This window comes from Hyperoodon ampullatus (assembly GCF_949752795.1).
Source record: "Hyperoodon ampullatus genome assembly, chromosome: 13".
Taxonomy (NCBI): domain Eukaryota; kingdom Metazoa; phylum Chordata; class Mammalia; order Artiodactyla; family Ziphiidae; genus Hyperoodon; species Hyperoodon ampullatus.
Window position 1 is genome coordinate 6953707 of NC_136926.1, and position 20540 is coordinate 6974246.

The following is a 20540-nucleotide window of genomic DNA, read 5'->3' on the forward strand; positions in this document are numbered from 1 at the left end:
CCCTTCATCTTCCCCACACTCCAGACTTATCTGCCAGAAGAATCAATGAAAGCCATGCAGGCCTAAGAGAGCAGGGGTCCTAACTGCAGCCAGGCGCCCCTCCAGCAGCCAACAGCCACCCAGGATGCAGGCTACACGGTGCCGTGTGAGAAAGGCAGGAAACACTTGCTGAATCTGCATCAGGCTTCCAGCGGTGAACAAGAGCTGAGGGCTGTCATCTCCAAAAAGGGATCAAGCCAAACAGAGTGGAAACTAACATGAGAACCCAAGACAGGGAAAAACAGCATCTTTGGCAGGAGTATCCTGCACGCCTCACCACTTACGAAGACGCCTTCCAGAATATTTGCAAACTTTAATTCTGTATCTGGGAAAGATGTGAATTTAAACGTTTGGGTCCTGAACAGCTTTTTTAAAATTGTTCTTGGGAACAATTCAGCATCTTTTCAAATAAGTTGTATGAAAGATTTTGATATGGCGTTGCATCGGTACTGCAACCTGACCCCAGGCCCAAATGTGTTGTCCATCTTGGTAAAGACACTACACAGCCACCTTCACACACTTAAGGCACAATGAGAATGAAGTACGGTTTATTCAACAGAAGGCATAATAATTTTCTTTTCCAGAATGACTTGCTTCCTCTGTTTTTCAGATACCACTAAAACAGTACTAGGGGCTGTGCAGGTGTTCTGCACAGTACATCAGAGAGAGAACTGAAGTCCAGGGAGAAGGACATCCAGGGAGATCAGGTGCCTGAAAACACTGAGGAATTTTAAAAGGCCTAAAATCAAGTCTACATCAGTATCTTTATGTTAAAAAATAAGTATAAAATAGCCACCAAAAAAATGAGCTCTTTGAGTAACCCATCAAAATAAATATTGACATGTTATTTACACTCAGTTAATTTACATTTTCTTCTGTTAGACTTCAGAGGCTGGTATGTTTTTCATAAAATATTCATGAGCGTGAAACCCCTCACATCTCTGCCGTCTGCAACAAGAGCTTTGGGAGAGGTGGTTCTTCCCAGACGTCTGCCAAAGTTCTGCTCTTCAGTACACACAAGCGCAGGCCATCTGCGAGCGCAGGGCCGCTCCTGGCACTCCCGTTGCTCTCGTGCATTTCACTTGAGCGGCAGGAATCAGCAGTCATCTTCCAAATCTGAGATCCCCAAATCTGCTGTCTTGACTGATCTTTTGCCACTTGTCAACAGCCCCTTCTCGAATTCTTCTTCAGTAATTTTGCCTTTCCTAAGCTTTTTCAGGAGTCTGGTGTCATTAAGAAGTTCTTCCATGTCCTCATCTTCGATATCAGAACCCTGAGTGCAGAAGAGATCAACAAGCTACTGAATTTCTCAGCAACAGTGTTCTAAGTGAAACCAGCAATTTTTAATCAGTAACTACTTGCTCTTAGATCAGCTTCCACAAACACAGCACATTCCCCACTGAAGCCACCAAGGGAGTATAGAAACCTGAGAGTCCTATGCAATTCCTATTAGAAGATAACTATATACTACACTTCAGTGAAACTTGTTCAGAATTCTAAGTTGAGTATTTAAATAATAAAAATGCAAACTTTACCTCTTCCCTTTTCCTTTTTTCATTCAGTTTTTTCTTCTTTTCCTTTTTGGCCTTCTGCTTTGACCAAGCTTTATTTTTTATGAATTTTCTTCTCCCTTCATTTTCTGTTTTCTCTTTTCTTTGTTGCTCCAATAGCTTCTGCCTCTGCTTTTCTCTGATTTTATCTTTAAATGGAATGGTGTCTGTACTGACGTCCACAGGCATGAAATCTGGAAACTGCTTTCCTCTCAGCTCTGGCATCTTGGGCATCCTCAGCAGGGCAAAACCTCGAGCAAGACTTGCAAAATCGAGATCTGATTAAACCAAAACATTGCAGTTAGCACACCCAAAATAGGATTATAAGCATCAACCCACAGAACATTCATAGCAATATAAGTTTGTCTACCTAAATGATCTAATGGGCTCATTTTAATTAGAATTAAAATAATTACATTTTTACTAAAAAGGAATACTCAGCAGCCAGTGTATTCTCTGTCTACTCAAACCCAAGGAAGACTGTCTTATTTTATTTTTTTATATTTTTTTGGCTGCGCTGCACAGCACATGGGATCTTAGTTCCCCGACCAGGGATCGAACCCATGCCCCCTGCAGTGGAAGCTCGGAGTCCTAACCACCGGACCACCAGGGAATTCCCAGGAAGACTTTCTTTTAAATGTTTAGAATACATTAAACCTGGCATAGGCCTGACATTCTTATAAAACAAAGCAGTTTCATACTTGTAATACTTCTAAAACCATCAGATGTTTCAGATGGAGATACAATTATGTGAAGAAGTCCAACTTACCCTTTAATCTGAAGATGAGGTTACACTCATGCTTTGCATAAGCCTGGACGTACGACACAAAAGCTTTCATGCCCTTTTCAAACACAGCTCTGTCGGCCAGGGCCATGGACTTGAGCTTTGGAAGGAGGTCTACTGTGTCCTTCTGGACTTTCATCTCCTGCAGGGGGCACTGCACAGGGACCACAGCGTCACTTCTGGCTGGAATCACCTCATCCCCAAGGCTACCCCATAAGAGCCAGTGCCAATCCATTTTAATCTTAAAGCAGAGGCCTGGAAGCCCAAATCCAAGCAAAGTATTTTACTTGGTCCAGAAAGTATTTTTAAAAACTTAAAGCAAAGTTTAAAATGAGATTTTACCTAACAATCCTGATTTCTGGTTGGAAAGCACGCTAACATAGGGCTATGTTCCCAACTAGTGATCCTTAGCTGGGGCCGAGCAGTGGCCGTACCCCAGAGCCTCTCCACAGCCATAAAGCCAGCCAGGTTCCCGCACGAACATCACCAGCCTGGCCCCTGTGTGTCTGCAACCCCTAATCTAAGTTCTGGACCCCACTTGCTGGAAAGGAACTTTTTCAACTACCCCAGCACTGGACATTCCATAGGAAAAAGGAAGACAGCTTACTTTCTGGTTAATTGCAAGGAAATTGACGTACGACTCTTCCATGGGAAGGAGAAACACAAGCGCGCTGCCGCCGTGGCCGATGCGGGCTGTGCGGCCACAGCGATGCACGAAGGCACTGTGAACAACAAGGGGCGGGAACACGGTCACCACGTGACGGTGGCCGAGCAGAGCACAGGCCTGCAGCTGCACGGCTGATGCGCCTAAAATGACCCGAGGAGCTCCATCCCAACCCGCCGCTTATTAGTGCGATAGAAGAGCTGGCGATTAAAGTACACGTGCAAACCAGAGAGGGCTCTGTTAGACATTTACTGTGAACTATAAAACTTCTAAATTTATGCCTATCTGATGGTACAGGTAGGAGGATGCAGTCTCAGTAGAAAATCTGAAAAACAATGAAAAGCGTAAAAAAGAAAAGAAAAGTGACCTATGAGGACCCACCCCCTCCCCCAGGAAGTAACAACTATTGCTTAGGAGTCTGTATTTACAGGTGTTTTCCTATGTTTGGAGGCATTTATCAGGAATACATGCTTGCTTTCAGAGAATAACTGACATCTTCATATATGGTGTATATATTGTTCTCCTTTAAACACTCTTATCATGTGCATTTCTGCAAGAACTTTAAAAAGTATTTGAGGGACTTCCCTGATGGCCCAGTGGTTAAGACTCTGCACTTCCAATGCAGGGGACATGGGTTCCATCCCTGGTCAAGGAAGTAAGATCCCACATGCTGTGCGGCACAGCCAAAAAATTTAAAAATAAATAAGTAAATAAAAAAGATCTATTAAAAAGTATTTGAAAATGACTGAAATTTCTGCATAATGTAGTATCACTATTGACCTATCAATGATAACTCACCAGTTCCCCTATTTTTGCTATTTCGTAATGTTTTGACAACCATCATTATGTTTTCTTCCTCAGGATTCCTATATCATTAGCCTAGATTCCTAGACAGAGCGGGTAACATTCTCTCATGCTGTACCTGGCATTGCTGGGAGGGTCGTACTGCAAAACCCAGTTTACTTCAGGAATATCTATTCCTCGGGCCATCACGTCAGTGCACACTAAAATCCCACTAGAAAATGAGAAAACACCACGCTGAGTAAGGAGGCCACTGTTTCCCTCACCATCAAGCAGTCTTTACTGAGGGATGACAGTAATAACACAGGTTGCAGAATCTCTCACAGAAGCAAATATATAGGAATAACATTTTGATTTTTCTTCCTCCTAAGAACCTCTAGGACTTTACAAGTTCTCAGTGAAATCTGTAAAGAGGTGGGGAGGAGACACCAAAAAGATTTTTTAAATTAGCATATTTCCAGTGAGGGAAAAGAAAAGAAAAAAAAAAACCCACAGTATTTGGTCTAATCCTTTGCAGCCATTTAAAAAAAACAAATGAAATTTTCCCTCCCAGACTGTCATGTATCCATCAATTCTATCACTTTGCCTAAAAGATTGCTTCTAACATAGCCAGAAGGCTCAGTGATTAAGAAACACAGAGAAGTATTATTTCTATGCACAAACAATCAAGTTACGATCACTAGAGCCACAAGTTCCCTAAAGCCTAGCCACCAGCTGACAATCTACAGCCTTTAACGGGTCGCTCCTGTCTGTTCTCTCATTCAACAAATAGCTACCAAAGCCCCACTGGGGGAGTGAACACAACACACAGGTTCCCGTTCTTATGGAGCTTACAACCTAGCAGGGAAGTTGACAGATAAGTAAGGAAGTCAGTGTAGCAAAGTGTAATGGGGTCAGGACAGAGGGCAGGGGCTCTGGATGTGATAACCAGGTTGGAGGAGGAAGAGAGTTCCAGGCAGGGAAACCCATGTGAGGGTTTCGAGGCAGAGCGACCTGCCAAAGCGCAGAGTGGCTGGAGATCCGCCATCTCCAAGGAAGCCAACCCACCTTTGCAACGTGCGGAACTCCGTGAAGATCTTATTGCGCTTGTATTTCATCTTTCCGTGAATGCACATTACCTTCACGCCCTTCACCAGGGCCTCCAGAGCCTTTCCGTAGTACTCCACGCAGGCGCAAGTGCTGCAAGACGGCACAGAGGGCTTAGAGCCGTAGGCCGCCTTGGTCCTCCTACGATGGGGGGAGGGAGGCCGCGAGCACTAGATGCAGTGGGGACCACCCGGTCGTCCCGGGAGACTGCAGAGGAGAACGGCTGTGCGCATCATCTGCAACGAAGCTCTCGGCCAGGGGAAGGCCAATCTTTTGACAAAACCCCTTCAGCAGGAATTAAAACCCAAACGTGTTCCTCCTGCCTAAAGCTGTTCTAGCGAGGGGATCTCCCTGGCTCCCCGAGGAACCAATTAAATTGAAGGAGTCCTTCCCAACAAGAACAATGACATCTTAAATACAGCTTTACTCCTGCTTTTCCTTCAGGAACTGCTTCTTCCTCAGGCAGTGCAGTTCCCAAGGGCTCAGCAGAAGTCAGACCTATCAGGTCCTCTATCCTAGATACTGGACTTGGAGTCGAGGACAGTAGGGGACTGGAGCAGGGTCATCCCAATGAGGCTGTGCCCTAAAGAGACGGCCATCTGGGTCCCCCAGATCCTGTCTTCCCTAGAGGCGGTGCACCCAACTTTCTCTTTGAGGCTGTGAGCTCCCTACCCAGCCCCCTTCTAATAAAGTTCACCTTTTTTATTTGAGGGATTCCAAAGGGATGTCACATCTTTTTGTAGATGAGGGAACTGAAGCTTCCAGAGAGGCAGTATGAGTGAGTGGCAGAGGAGAACCAGAAGGAAGGTTTGATTCCGTCTCCCGTGTTCTCCCACTACACCAGGCTGCAGGATTCCAATCTGGGCTAACTCCTGTCTAAATCTCCTGTCTTACACACCTGTGCTAACGGACTGCTGCCAGATTCCCCAGTTTCCACCAAGAGTCACATCAGTACATAATAAAGCAGTTTTGCACACTAGGGTCACAACCCACAGATCCTGAAAGCAATCTGGTGGGTTCTGAAATCAATTTAGTGAGTCTGGACCAGCATTTTTAAAAAATTAGAGCAGAACAGAACAGAAAACATCAGAATGCATCCCACCTAGTCAAATGCAGTTTTATGAAATCTTTGTTTCAGTTTCGTGTGTGTGTGTATGTGTGTGTGTTTGTGTGTGGTGTGTGTGTACCAGGTTGTATTTCTAACTGTGGGACAGTACAGCTAATGCATTTTATTGGTGACATGATGGATGGAAAAGAAACATAAAATTATTTTGGTATTGCCAAAAAGACAACACCACAGGTATATCTGGAGGAGGAAAAAAACAGCCCAAAGGATGCACACAACTGTTCCTGTCTTGTGCTCTGACAACAGGACACACCCCAGTGTGGCAGACACTAGGCTGGAGGATCAAACACCCTCTCAACCACTTCCTCCTTCACCTCCCTCTACTACAGAGGCTGGGACAGCTACCCACTTGTTTTTTTCCCATCTCCTAAAGTGAGGGGCCGCTGGGTGACCCACCTTTGGCCCATACAATGAAAACAGAAGTCAGCTTGGGAGGGGGCTGTCTGAGAAAGCCTTTTGCTTTTCTGATGAAAAGGGTCGGATATGGCAAGCACTGCCCTTCCCCCTCTCTCTGCCTTTCCTCTTTTATCTGCTTTCAATGCAAACGTGGCAGCACGTGTCACAGTGGTCATCTTAAAACTAGGTGACCTACAGGAAGGAAAGGCCAAGACAGTTAAAGAAACACTGGTCTTGACGTTGCTGAGACAGAAACCAATGTCAGGAACTGCCTACCTCTGGACTTCTTTTTACAGGAGAAAAATACACCCCTCCAGCTTGAGCTGCAGAAGTCATTTGCAGCCAAACACTTTCTTAACAGACAAACAACCTGAAGGGAATTCCAAACCTGAAGGCTACACACATGTGCATGTTCTGGGTGTGGCTGAACCCCAGAAGTATTACCTGAAGAAGACCAGGTGTTTTTCCTGCTTATGATTTCGAAGAAAATGTACCAGCTGATTAAATTTCTCATCTGTCTTACATACCTACAAAATAAAAAGGAAAACCAATAAAATAAAAACAAATTTGCTGACAGTAATAACCCCATAGCTATTTTCAGTTTCGGCCTTCAATTTTAAGGAATCTCATTTCCTCCATGAAAAGGGACAGACTTTCGTCACAATGTTACTGAGTCTACCAAGATGAGAATAAACATCAGCCTGGGCTGCTGACACACGTAAGTCACAAGGTCATGTAACTGAGGACAGGGAGTCACCCAGTGCAGTAAGTACCTCCCAAACCCCAACATGCAGACAGCGCCATGCCGGCCGTAACACCATCCCCAGGGGAGGTCTTTAAAATGCAGATCCTTGGACACAGCATACAGATTACGATTCATAGCTGTGGAATTGGACCCAAGGGTCCATATTACTTAAGAGTGCCCAGGGGCTTCCCTGGTGGCACAGTGGTTGAGAGTCCGCCTGCCAATGCAGGGGACACGGGTTCGTGCCCTGGTCCGGGAAGATCCCACATGCCGCGGAGCGGCTGGGCCCGTGAGCCATGGCCGCTGAGCCTGCGCGTCCGGAGCCTGTGCTCCGCAGCGGGAGAGGCCACAACAGTGAGAGGCCTGCGTACCGGAAAAAAAAAAAAAAAGAGTGCCCAGGAGATCCTGAGGCACAGCCATGCTCAGAAATCACTGCTCTAAGGTAAACACAGGTCTCCACAGCGGAATGCACAGAATTATTTTACAGACCTCCATGGAGACAGACTCCAGTCTCTCTTAATAAAGCAACCAAGTGCTCCTAAATTGGAAACATTTAAGTCCACCTGGATGCATCCCCCTATTTTTACCCTAACCAAACCCTCAGTCTGGGACTTCTTTCTCGCGCACTCAGACATCTCTAAATGCAGTCACTTAAATGAACGCAAAAGAGCAGAGTGCAGCAGTGGCCACAGTGGGCTCCAAAGCTAATTTAATACTACTTACTACACACTAAGCACCAGCCTAAAACCATCTGTACTAATAAACCAATCCTCCACCAACCCTACGAAATGGGTGCTCACAGAGCCCCCATTTTACAAGTGGTGAACTAGTGCAGTTAGGAAGGGACAAAGCCTAGCTGTGCACCTGGGCGGCCTTGCCCTTGCACCTCTGCTCTTAACCACTACACTATCCACCACCTCCTCCCTCCCCTGGGAAAAGCCGGCCCCCTAACTTTACCAGCCCGGCTGCAAGCAGAAATAGCAACACCGGGTATAACACCTCCTGTCTAATTTCAAATGCATCCTCCAGGCAGCTGCAGCAGAGGTGGTTTTCTGATCTGCAAACTCTTCTGCCTTCGATCTCCCCATGAATCGACACAAAGGACCGCGACCTCATCGCCCTCACAGTCCGCAGCACGAGGGACACTGGTCTGGAAACGGCCCACTTCTTCGTGACCGTGTCACTGTGTTCAGGAGCTGAGTAGCCCCTCTCGGCCAAAAGAAAAGCCCCATCTCCTGGCTGACAATTTCGATGTGCCTTGTCAAGCACTGACACTGGCCTGCGGGTTCTCCCAGTCCCCAAATGGCGCTGCCACCCTGGCTGACCATCCTCTCTAGATGCCCCTTGGCCCAACCCAGTGACGGCAGAGAACAGAAGAGGGCAGCCTCATTACGAACAATCACATTTCCAAAAGCCCTCCCGCTGCTTTGTGAGGAAACGACAAGTCAGGGCAGCTAGGATTTACTGCTGCGAATTCAGCAACTCCCAGCTGTAAATCGAAAACCACCATTTAGGTTACAGAGCAGAACACTGTCGCCCAACAAAGTCTCCTTCAGAGAGGCCGTAATTCGATTTTGTTTCACCTGCACGTCTGGCTGTGCCCTTCTCTAACTCAGGCTCATATTAACGGGCCGGGAACCCAGCATGTCCCGTGCCTGCACCCAGCACAACCCACGCACATGTAATAAAAACATTTGATCACTTGGCGATAGAGGTCCATACACACCGTCCTTGGAGACTATGCTTAAAATACAGTTATGCCTGCGTTAACTTCCTTATTCACTTACTTGCTGAATGACAAGCATCATCACACATAGCGTGTATCCTAGCTCTGTCCCCAAATGCATTTTGTTTTTAATTAATTAATTAATTTTTATTTTTGGCTGTGTTGGGTCTTCCGTGCTGCACGCAGGCTTTCTCTAGTTGCAGCGAGCGGGGGCTACTCTTCATTGCGGTGCACGGGCTTCTCATTGCGGTGGCTTCTCTTGTTGCAGAGCACGGGCTCTAGGTGCGTGGGCTTCAGTAGTTGTGGCACACAGGCTCAGTAGTTGTGGCTGACGGGCTCTAGAGCGCAGGCTCAGTAGTCGTGGTGCACGGGCTTAGTTGCTCCGCAGCACCTGGGAACTTCCCGGACCAGGGCTCGAACCCGTGTCTCCTGCATTGGCAGGCGGATTCTTAACCACTGCGCCACCAGGGGAGCCCCCCAAATGCATTTAAAAATGTGCCACAGGGCTCCCCTGGTGGCGCAGTGGTTGAGAGTCCGCCTGCCGATGCAGGGTACATTGGTTTGTGCCCCGGTCCGGGAAGATCCCACATGCCGCGGAGCGGCTGGGCCTGTGAGCCATGGCCGCTGAGCCTGCGTGTCCAGAGCCTGTGCTCTGCAATGGAAGAGGCCACAACAGTGAAAGGCCCGTGTACCTCACACACACAAAAAAAAGTGCCACAGGGTATCATTTTATAGATTTACTTTTCCTAGAAAACTGAAAGCCAGTCTCTAGAGCACTTACTTTTGGCTTGCTTATTTGGTTTTTTTTTTGGCCGCGCTGCACAGCCTGCAGAATCTTAGTTCCCCAACCAGGGATCAAAGCCATGCCCCCACAGTGGAAGCACAGAGTCTTAACCACTGGACAGCCAGGGAAGTCCCATTTGCTTGCTTACTTGTTTTAATTGCTATGAGTTAACATATATCAGTGGGAACACTGTACACCATATTGATAAAACTTGGAAAATCTATTAAGTTGTTAAAACAATTATTATAGCTGATCATTTAAAAGGAAAAACAGGACTTCCCTGGCAGTCCGATGGTTAGGACTCCACGCTTCCACTGCAGGGGGCAGGTTTGATCCCTGGTCGGGGGACTATGATCCCGTGTGCTGTGCGGCGCAGCCTCCAAAAAAACATAACTAAGCTTACTGAAAGCAGTTCAAGTCAAAAAAAATTAGTAATTTTTTTCAGTAAATTGCTTTGGCTTTTAATACTTGTTTTATTTTTTCCAGCTTTACTGAGGTATAATTGGCAAATAAAAATTGTATATATTTAAGCATATTTACACGTTAAAAATCTATACATGTATACACTGAAGGTGTACGAAGTGATGACATGCGCGTACACTGTGAAATGATTATCATAATCAAGTGAATGAACACACCCATCACTTCACATGGTTCCCTTTTGTGTTTGAAGAACTACCCTGTTAGCAAATTTCAAGTACACGACACTGTTAACCCCAGTCCCCACGCTGTCCCTCAGACCCCTACATCCTCCTCGGTGGCCTGCAGGAGTCAGTGAGACCACCAGCGCTCACCATGTAGTAGTTCTCCAGGCGGGAGGGGGTCTTCTGCGTGCTGCTGGCTGCCGCACCCTTCTCCTTCACCGAGACGCGCACAGGGTTCCGCAGGCCTGCTCTCACCAGGTTCTCCACTTCTTGTGTCTGAGTGGCCGAGAAGAGGCCCGTTCTCCTCTGCTTCGGCAAAAACTCCAAGATGGTGTTTATGCTAAAAAGAGAGGGCTCGTCTTAACCCCTCACTTACCAGCGTAATCAACAAATGGTGTTTTATGATACTCAACAGGTTATTGTAAAAGACCGAAAACCCTCACAGTATTTACAGTAACTACTACTGGGAGGTGAGATTATGGGCGATCTTCATTTCTTCTTTATACTCTCATTTTCCAAAGGTTTCTTCAATGTAAGCATATAATTTTACTTTTACAATGGAGGGCAATTAAAAGAGTGAAATTAAGACAAAACTTTTTGAGACTAAAAACCATGAAACTGTACACTTTACATGGGTGAACTGTGTAACATATGAATTATATCCCAATAAAGCTACTTAGTTTTTTAAAACTCACAGAAATTTTTAAAGAAGCCATGAAGGAAAACACATCTTAAGAACATCAAAGACATAAGAAATGGAATTTAAATTGTGTGGTAGAATCTGAAGGATTAAACAACTTAATGATTTGAAATTCACATGTGGGGACTTCCCTGGTGGCGCAGTGGTTAAGAATCCACCTGCCAATGCAGGGGACATGGGTTCGAACCCTGGTCTGGCAAGATCCCACATGCCGTGGGGCAACTAAGCCTATGCGCCACAACTACTAAGCCTGCACTCTAGGGCCCGCGAGCCACAACTACTGAGCCCGCGTGCCACAACTACTGAAGCCCATGTGTCTACAGCCCATGCTCCACAACAAGAGAAGCCACCAAAATGAGAAGCCCACGCACCGCAATGAAGAGTAGCCCCCGCTCGCCGCAGCTAGAGAAAGCCCGCACACAGCAACGAAGACCGAAGGTAGCAATCAATCAATCAATCAATCAACAGAACCCGCCTGCCAGTGCAGGGGACGCGGGTTCAAGCCCTGGTCCGGGAAGATCCCATGTGCCGTGGAACAACTAAGCCCGTGCGCCACAACTACTGAGCCTGCACTCTAGAGCCCGTGAGCCACAACTACTGAGCCTGCATGCCACAATTACTGTGCCCACGTGACACAACTACTGAGCCCGCATGCCACAGCTACTGAAGCCCACGCACCTAGAGCCCGTGCTCCGCAACGAGAGAAGCTACCGCAATGAGAAGCCCGTGTACCCTATGAACAGTAGCCCCCGCTCACCACAACTAGAGAAAGCCAGCATGCAGCAACGAAGACCCAACACACCCAAAAAATAAAATAAATAAATTTATTTTTTAAAAAAAGAAATTCACACATGGCTAATAGAGACAGTCACGGAGTAATAAAGGAATTCCATCTTGAGCTCCCTTTCATCCTGTGTCACCCGAAGCCCATGAAGTCCAAACTCCAGTACCTCGCCTCAAACCCCATATCCAGAAGCCTGTCCGCTTCATCCAACACCAGGACCTCCAGGGACCTCACGCAGCTGGCCAGATCCAGTCCCTCTGCCTTCCTTCGGAACATGTCCTCCAGGCGGCCTGGGGTTGCCACAATGATGTTCCCACTATGAAAACAAAGTTAACATTTACCGCACTCGCTGGATCTCGGGGACCTCTGTGATTCCAAACACCAAGTTTTGTATTCCCCCCAGCAAAAGTCATCTAAAATGCCAGCGAAGAGAAGGGAGACCACCACAGTGGGAAGAGAAGGCTGCGCCGTGAGGGGACAGGTCTGGGTTCCAGGCTGAGATCAAGGGCTCAGCAAACCGGCTCTTAGGTCACATCTGGACTCCGCTGTTTTCGTGACATTTTATTGGCACGTAATTACACATCCTCCTTCATTCATGGGTTGCCTCTGGCGGCTTTCACACGATAACAGCAGAGGTGAGCTGTTATGACACAGACTGTGTGATCGACAAAGCTAAAATAATTACCATCTGGTCCTTTACAGAAAGGGTTTGCTGACCCCCTGACTTTACTCAACCACTTTAGGTCCCAGGTCACTCATCTATAAAATGAGAATGTGAACAGAACTAGAGATAATTTTATGTAAAGATCACAAACGGGCAGACTGAAAGCCAAACGTGGCCCCCACAGACTGGGTGACCTGCAGGGAAGTTCTGTTGTTGTTGTTTTTTTAAATGTGAATTACACGCCAACAGTTAAAAAAATCTGGAGATCGGGCTTCCCTGGTGGCGCAGTGGTTGAGAGCCCGCCTGCCGATGCAGGGGACACGGGTTCGTGCCCCGGTCCGGGAAGATCCCACATGCCGCGGAGCAGCTGGGCCCGTGAGCCGTGGCAGCTGAGCCTGCGTGTCCGGAGCCTGTGCTCTGCAACGGGAGAGGCCGCGGCAATGAGAGGCCCGTGTACCGCAAAAAAAAAAAAAAAAAAAAAAAAATCTGGAGATAACACACAAAAATCTGGAATTCCATATTCTTTTTAAAACATTCAAAACCTGGAGAACTGAGCCCAGGGTTCTGTGGGCAGCGATTAGCGGGAGGTGAGTACTCAGGCGTGAACTAGCCAGTCCCTCCCACTCCCCACCCACCCCCTTCACACGTTTATATTATCCTCCGAGCCCTGTGGCAACTTGAGTCTGCGACCCCTGCTGCAAAGTATCTCCCATTGTAGCTGGACACAGCAAGTGCTCAAGAAAAATAATTTTCTTTACTAAGATTCACTGACAAACTGGGCACAAATTCTATTGCTGCTCATTACAAACCTTGTTCATCACGGGACAATAAAACGCCAAGGAGTGATGCCCATCGCATATTCAAACCCGCATTCCGAATGTTTGTTAAACACCAGCCGTGTGCTCAGTGCCTCACTAGGCTCTCAAGGTAAAATGCTGCCGGACAGACACCACCCCGACCTTCCCAAGCCTCCTGGAGACACGGAAGAGCCTGGCACGTGCAGTACCCAGCAGAAAGCCAGCCCACTGTGGCAGCAGGGCGGGCTGTGAAGGGGGCAGCGGTGGAGAGTGGTGGCTCACAGGCCCTAGGCAAACACTAGGATCTACCCCAAGGGCCAGCAGGAGCCACTGAGGAGCTTTCAGTGAGTGACACGACCCGACTGGCATTCTGTTTGCTACTATCGGGGGCAATAGTAGACACACACAGGAGAGAGAGAGAGAAGCCACTGCAGGCATCCAGGGGGGAAATGAGTAGGAGAGGTGGCGATGGGAAGGTTGACAGTTAGAGATGCGCTCTAGAGAGAAAAGTGCAGAGGATGTGGTGCCAGCTGGCTGTGAGGGGGAGTGGAGGGGCCGGGACGAGCTGAGGCTGGGCCCCTGACTTCAGGAGAAGCAACGGGGGCAGATGAACAGGAAGCTCCAGACGAGGTGCAAGTCTGGGGATGAAAATTCCAAGCTCCTGTTGTAGACGCGTTTGCAACAGCTGTGAGATGCCTGGGGAGATGCCAAGCAGACAGGTGGGTCATCTGTGTGTCTGGGGCTCGGGGTGAGGTCAGGGACCACCACGGGGGGGGACGAGATCACGAGCCTGTGAGCAAAATGGGAGGTTGGCCTGAAGAAAGAACTTTTTGTGGGGAGGGGGCTTCTGAAGTGGGGGGTTTCCGGCTAAGCCTAGATCACGTGTCGATTCCTCTTGGGTTCAACGCCAAGAGCGAGCAAGGCAACTTACCCGTGTTCCTTAAACCTCGCAACATCCTCTCCAGGATTCCTGCCTCCGATCCAGAGGATCTGGCTAAAACAAGAAAAGTGTCTTTGAGCAGGTCAGGCAAAATCACAGCCCATGGCTGACAGGGACCCTGCCTCCCATTTACCTGAACTGTGGGAAGGGCTTCGTGAAACGCGACAGGACCTCATCTATCTGAACAGCCAGCTCTCGCGTGGGTGTGATGATTATGGCGCCAACCTGCCCATGCGGGGGAAGGCACATGATTAGCAGAGCGCAGGGCCTGCAGAGCTGAACTCACACGAGACGCACCCTCCACCTAATGGACGAAGGTTCCCAGAGAAACAGCACTTCCTGGGCTTTTTCAGCAGTGCCCGGTCGCGGTACACATCGAGGGCTGACCCTTGAGTGATGTGGGGGTTAGGGATGTGAACCTCGAAAATCCGCAAATCATTTACAGCTGGCTCTCCATGTAACCGGTTTGGTTCCTCCATGTCCCAATTCCACATCTAGGGATTAAACCAACCTCGGCTGGTGTAGACCTATAGTTATTCACTACTGAAAGAAACCCGCATTTAAGTGGACCTGCACCGTTCAAACCTATGTTGTTCAAAAGTCAACTGCAGTTTGAATTAGTCAGTCCTCATTCTGTTCTACAAAGTGGCCACAGATGCTGTTAGTGAACACTGCATCATTGCTCCTGGGGAAATGGGGTTAGGTTCCTGCAAGCCTCTGGCCACATTTGTGTCGACCTATCAATACATAAGCTTGTTTTACATATATTTCTATTTAAAGATACCTTATTTTGTAAGTCAACTATACTTCAATTAAATTATTAAATAAAGACACCTCATTTAATATATACTGTTGATTCATTAACAGTGAACTCATAGCCAACAGCACTGTCAAAAGAAGCTTATGTAACATGTATTTTCTCCGTAAGGCACATCACAGCCTCTCTGCACTCAGGAACACTCGAAAGCGCTTCGGCACCATGTTTGGGGGTCATTTTAAACAGTGAAATCACCAAAAAAAAAAAAAAAAAAAAAAAATCACAGCAGTAAGTTGACCAGGAAAAGGACACCTGCTTACAACCTGAGAGCTGGAACGAGAAGGCAGTATCGTCCTGATCAGACTCAGCTGGGAAAGTGCCATAAGGCGACTCCCATTTGTCGCTGCCCCGTACAAGTGCATGCATGAGCACAAAAGCACACTGAGTGCTGCTTTAGGGAGCTACAAATGTTAAGCAGTAAGTAGGCACGTTCGTAAACACAGAACCTGCAAGTAATGAGGACAGACTGTACTTTTTCCTTCTTATTTTTTCAAGCTTTTGACCAGCTTCTTCTTCAACTGTGAACTCCCTGATGACTAAGTGATAATAAACCATCTAGCTATCCTCACCTGACTCTTCTTTAACTTCTCTTCCCTTCTCAGGAGAATTTCCAAGATGGGGATGATGAAAGCGAGTGTTTTGCCACTACCTGTGACCTGCAAAGGGCAGAAAGTTTCCGTTTGCTTTTCCTCACAGTTCATTTTGGAAGGAAAACAGGAAGACAAGCTGCATTCACACAAGGTACTCACCGCTTCTGCGGCAACATCTTTGTTTTTCATGAACAGAGGGATGGTTGCAGACTGGAAAGAGAGATGGCACAGCACTGGTTAGGGGATGCCGTGACTCCGCCGATGAGGCGCAAAGCCCAAGGAACACAAGGCTGGCCTTGGGCACACTGGACCCCACCACAAAGTGGACTCCGATTACAGTCACCACCAGGGGCCCCAGTAGGGTCAGCTCACAGGTAATCCAGCAGCGGTGTCTACACAGACGGCATGGAGGGGAAGTGAGCCAAGCTGGGACTGGGGGGTCCTGAGTTCTAGCCCTGCCTCGCCTATTCTTCCTCTCTGGACCAGGAAGGGTTTGAAGACACTGTGTTCCTTCCAGCTGTAGCATCCCAAAACAACGATTTAAATAGGCCCTCTAATTATAAACACCGCAGAAAACCCACAGGGTTACAAGAGGCCTGGCCCTTTGGTTGCAGCAATGAGCAGCTGAACCTGAAGCAGACTCAGGTCTTGGCTTCAAGGTCTCCCCCTCCAGGACCACACTCCACTCCTGGTCCCCAGAGCCTGAGCTCACCCATTGCAGCACGTGTAGCACTTTTCTAACTGCTTCAACACAAGTAAGTCTCAGCCTGGGTGATTTCTGTGCCCGCAGGGAACATTTGGCAATGTCTGAAGACATTTGGGGTTGTCAAACAGGGTGGGGGGGCTTCCCTGGTGGCACAGTGGTTAAGAATCCGCCTGCCAATGCAGGGAACACGGGTTCGAGCCCTGCTCTGGGAAGATCCCACATGCCACGGAGCAACTAAGCCCATGCGCCACAACTACTGAGCTTGCGCTCTAGAGCCCGCATGACACAACTACTGAAGCCCGTGTGCCACAACTACAGAAGCCCACGCGCCTAGAGCCCGTGCTCTGCAACAAGAGAAGCCACCGCAATGAGAAGCCCGCGCACCGCAACGAAGAGTAGCCCCTGCTCGCCACAACTAGAGAAAGCCCAGGCGCAGCAAAGAAGACTCAACACAGCCAAAAATAAAATAAATTTATTTTTTAAAAAAAGAATGAGATTTTTCATTCGTTTTTCACACTAAGTCCTCAAAATCCGTTGTACATTTTACACTTAGAGCACACCTCAATATGGACTCACCATGTTTCAAGTGTTCAACAGCCACATGTGAGTGACTACCATAGTGGACAGCACCTAGACCGTCGACTCCAATGGCAGACCCTGGGTCTTGTCTGCACTACAGTCCCGAGGCATGGCACAGGGCACTGCCTGCTTCCTCCACATCTTTCCTGAGGAGCCTATGGACATCTCAACTTAACATTTCAAAACAGAACCCTCTTGATCTTCCCTCTGAAGCCTGTTATCCTTCCCAGCCTTCCTCGTCTCAATAAATGAGACCTCCACCCAGCTGCTAAGGACAAAAACCTCAGGGTCCCTGTAGATTCCTCCTTCATGAACCCCACATCTGGCCCCTCAGGAGCCCTAAAGCTACCCCAACACTGACTTTTCAATATCCACTGCGTCCTCTCTACTCCACACCACCATCACCTCTAACTTGACAGTGGCCTCCTAATGGACCGCCTCACTTCTCCTCTTGTTCCTCTAAAGTCTATTCTCTACACCGCAGTCACGTCCCTTCCCTTTCTGCACAGTTTCCCATGGAAGACAGCTTCCCACTGCATTTAGAATAAAATACAAGCTCCTACAAGGAAGACCCTGCACGATCCGGCACCCGGTTTGCTCACCTCTTACACTACTCATGCTGCTCCAGCCACAGAGGCCTTCTTTCTGTTCCTCCAAGCTCATTTCCAGCCTCAGGGCATTTGCACGGGCATTTCTCTTTGCTGGAATATCATGCCTCCAATCACCCCACAGCCAGGTCCTTCTCATTCAGGTAGCAGTTTAACGACACCTCCTCCGAGAGGCCTCCCCTACCTTATCTCCTATCCTGTACCTACTTGTCACTGTCTCCTCCACAACACTTATCACCAGCTGAAATTACCTTATTCCTTTACCCCTTTCTCTCTCTCCTTCATTAGTAAACAAGGCCCATGAGTGGGGACCAACACTGCAAAATCCCTGGAGCCTAGAAAAAAGTACCCAATACGTAGCTTGTCCTCAAGAAATTTCTTGAATAAATGAATAAACTGGACACTTCACTTAGCCCAAGTAAAAATAACAACAATGACAGCAGGTAACATTTACTGAGCGCCCATGATGTGCCCAAAATTGTCTTAGGTAATCTCCACAACAACCCTCTGGTAATACTATTTTCGTCATTTCACAGAGAAAAGAAATGATACACAGAGAGGTTAAGTCATTTGCCCAAGGTCTCACAGCTAGAGGGGGTAGGGGGAGAATACGAACCAGGCACTTGGGTCCCAGCACCTAAGGGCGGGGTGGGGGGCGATGAACACCCTGGCACAGGTGCGCCGCCGCCTGCCGCCTCTGCCTGGCGATCATTAACCAGCTTGGCATCACCCGAGTCGGCGCAGCAGAAAGACGTGGCAAAGGTCCCAGCCGGAGGGGTGAAAACTCCAGGATGCGAGTCCTAACACCTACCGGCCGCGTCCAATTAAGCGGGTGCCGGGCCCGCCCTGAGCCTCCCCTTCCCCACCTGCCCCCTGCGCACCGAGGGCCCACCTCCCCGGCCCCGGGTACCTGCACCGGCGTCATGTACGGGAAACCCAGCTCCCGCAGGACACCCAGCACCCGCGGGTGCAGCGGCACCGGGAGCGACTCCCAGGAACCCTCCGTCACGTGCTCCATGGCTAGCTCCGCCACCGCAGCTACCACTACGACGCCTCCCTGGCGCACTTCCGCTTCCGCTCGCCAACAGGCCCCGCCCGGAACCGTGCTCCAGTCGCAAAGTTCCGGAGGGCGGGGAAAGGCGCCCCTGCCGCAGGAGAGTGGAAAGCCGACAGCTGGCGGATGAAAGCCTGCCGCGGGGGCCTGGCCATGGTGCCATTCGTCCAGCGCAGCCACCTGGGCTCGGAGCGCCTTTCCACATCGAGCAGGCATTTGGGCGGGAGGGATTTTGCCCCGGCTCTCACACTTTCCCTGCCAGTCGGAGGCAGGTGGCTGCCGCACAGCACCGCGTCCTGGCCAAAGGACAGTGGGTCTGGAGGGAGTTGACAGAAATGTACCCCAGCCCGGGAGCCCCAAATATGCAAAACAGGGTGATGGTGGGGATCCACTGCCTACTACACAATAAATGTTGGTTTACTTCCGAGGAAGTGAGGTCAGAGACCTAAACAGGAACACTGCAGCATATTCCTGTGTTCACCATTGGATTGACTCGTGCACGTGTACATTCATTCAGCAAGCTTTTACTGACCAGCTGTTATGAACTGGGCCCATACCTTTAGCTTGGCTTGCTCCCTTACATCCATCAGGACTTTTCAAATATCATTACAGTGGTGGCTTCCTAATCCACTTAGCCTGCTTTATTTTTCCTCCATATCATTTATCATTAATATGCCATATAATTTCTGAAAGGTAAATCCTAGGATAATGGGAATTTTTCTGTTCTATTTATCTCAGTGCCTACAACTGGTTACACACAGCAGTCACCCAAATATTTTAGGAATGAATAAATGGGGACAGTACTTATGCAAACTCCAGTCATCTCAAACTAGAAAGTGCAAGAGTAAAGCCTAAGGCAACATTTTCACTTTAATGCCATCATCACATCCTCAAAACGCCTTTGACAACTGTTTTATAAAATAGGACTTCCAAACAGGTCTGAAAGCAAAGACAGAAGGAAAGAGCATAGCCGCATTTTCATTTTGGGGTCTACTTACTAATTTTCTGATCTGGGGACCCTTTCCAAGCCTGCTTATTTCCATAATGAGGATTATAATAGCACCCAGGTAATGGATGTTTTGAGAAATAAATGAGGCAGACCATGTAAAGCACTTAGCGTCCGGCCAGGACATTACACAGTGCTGGATAAACCATAGTTTCTTTTATTACTAGCAGGCCCTTAGTGTAATAGAGGAAGAGGAACCATTTCTAAAGGCAGAGATCTAGATTCTGGTCCCATCAATCACGCTTCATCTGGGAGCCTTGGGCAAATCATTTGATCCCTTTTAAAGTTATTTCCCACATCCACAAACCAGGTGGTTGAGTGAAAATAACTCAAACTTTTTTTCCAATGAAAAAAATACTTAAGATGTTACTAACACTGACCCATCAAAGGAATCACACAGGGAAACCTAAAATTGGGTTCCCATTTACTATCCTCAAGTTTACAGACATAAAAAGTAACAGATATTTATAACAGGCATCATTACTCAGAAAACATGACATGTCTCATTTCAAATATGATTAGCAAGTTGGTATTTAACAAATGTGAATTAATCGTTAATATATAAAACACAGAATACCAAGACTGTTTTTAAAAAGAACTGTTTATTTACTGGACCTGGGGCAGATTAGATACACAACTAATTTTAAATTTACATCTTTTAACTCAATTTTGAAGTGTTTTCACACACACGCACACAAATTGGCATGCAACAGTTGTCCTAAGGTAAAACACAGTCACCTTAAACTGTTGCAAGTATTTTCACCCAAGGTTGAAAAATTGTTTATCCTGAACATGAAAACCTGTAACAAATTTAAATTAATTATATAAAACTCGTTACTTGTAGTTTTCCCCTTGCAAAGATCCAAAAGAAATGTACAAGTAATCAATATACATCAGTCACAACATAATCCTGGACCATCCCCACACCAAAACTAGATGCTCCTTTAATT

The 20540-nt window shown here is 47.8% G+C and overlaps 1 protein-coding gene across 1 annotated transcript; it reads right to left on the minus strand.

Annotated features, from left to right (window-relative positions):
- Positions 1–570: 570 nt before the first annotated feature.
- DDX55 (DEAD-box helicase 55) lies at positions 571–18548 on the minus strand (the record flags this gene model as incomplete). The annotated part of the gene is made up of 14 exons (XM_079717868.1): positions 571–1312; positions 1575–1867; positions 2359–2527; positions 2981–3095; positions 3960–4052; positions 4886–5017; positions 6891–6973; positions 10496–10685; positions 11996–12145; positions 14222–14284; positions 14364–14455; positions 15617–15703; positions 15797–15847; positions 18441–18548. The coding sequence occupies 14 exons, from the start codon at positions 18546–18548 to the stop codon at positions 1136–1138; spliced, it is 1803 nt and encodes a 600-aa protein (XP_079573994.1). The 3' UTR covers positions 571–1135.
- Between the last annotated feature and the right edge of the window lie 1992 nt (positions 18549–20540).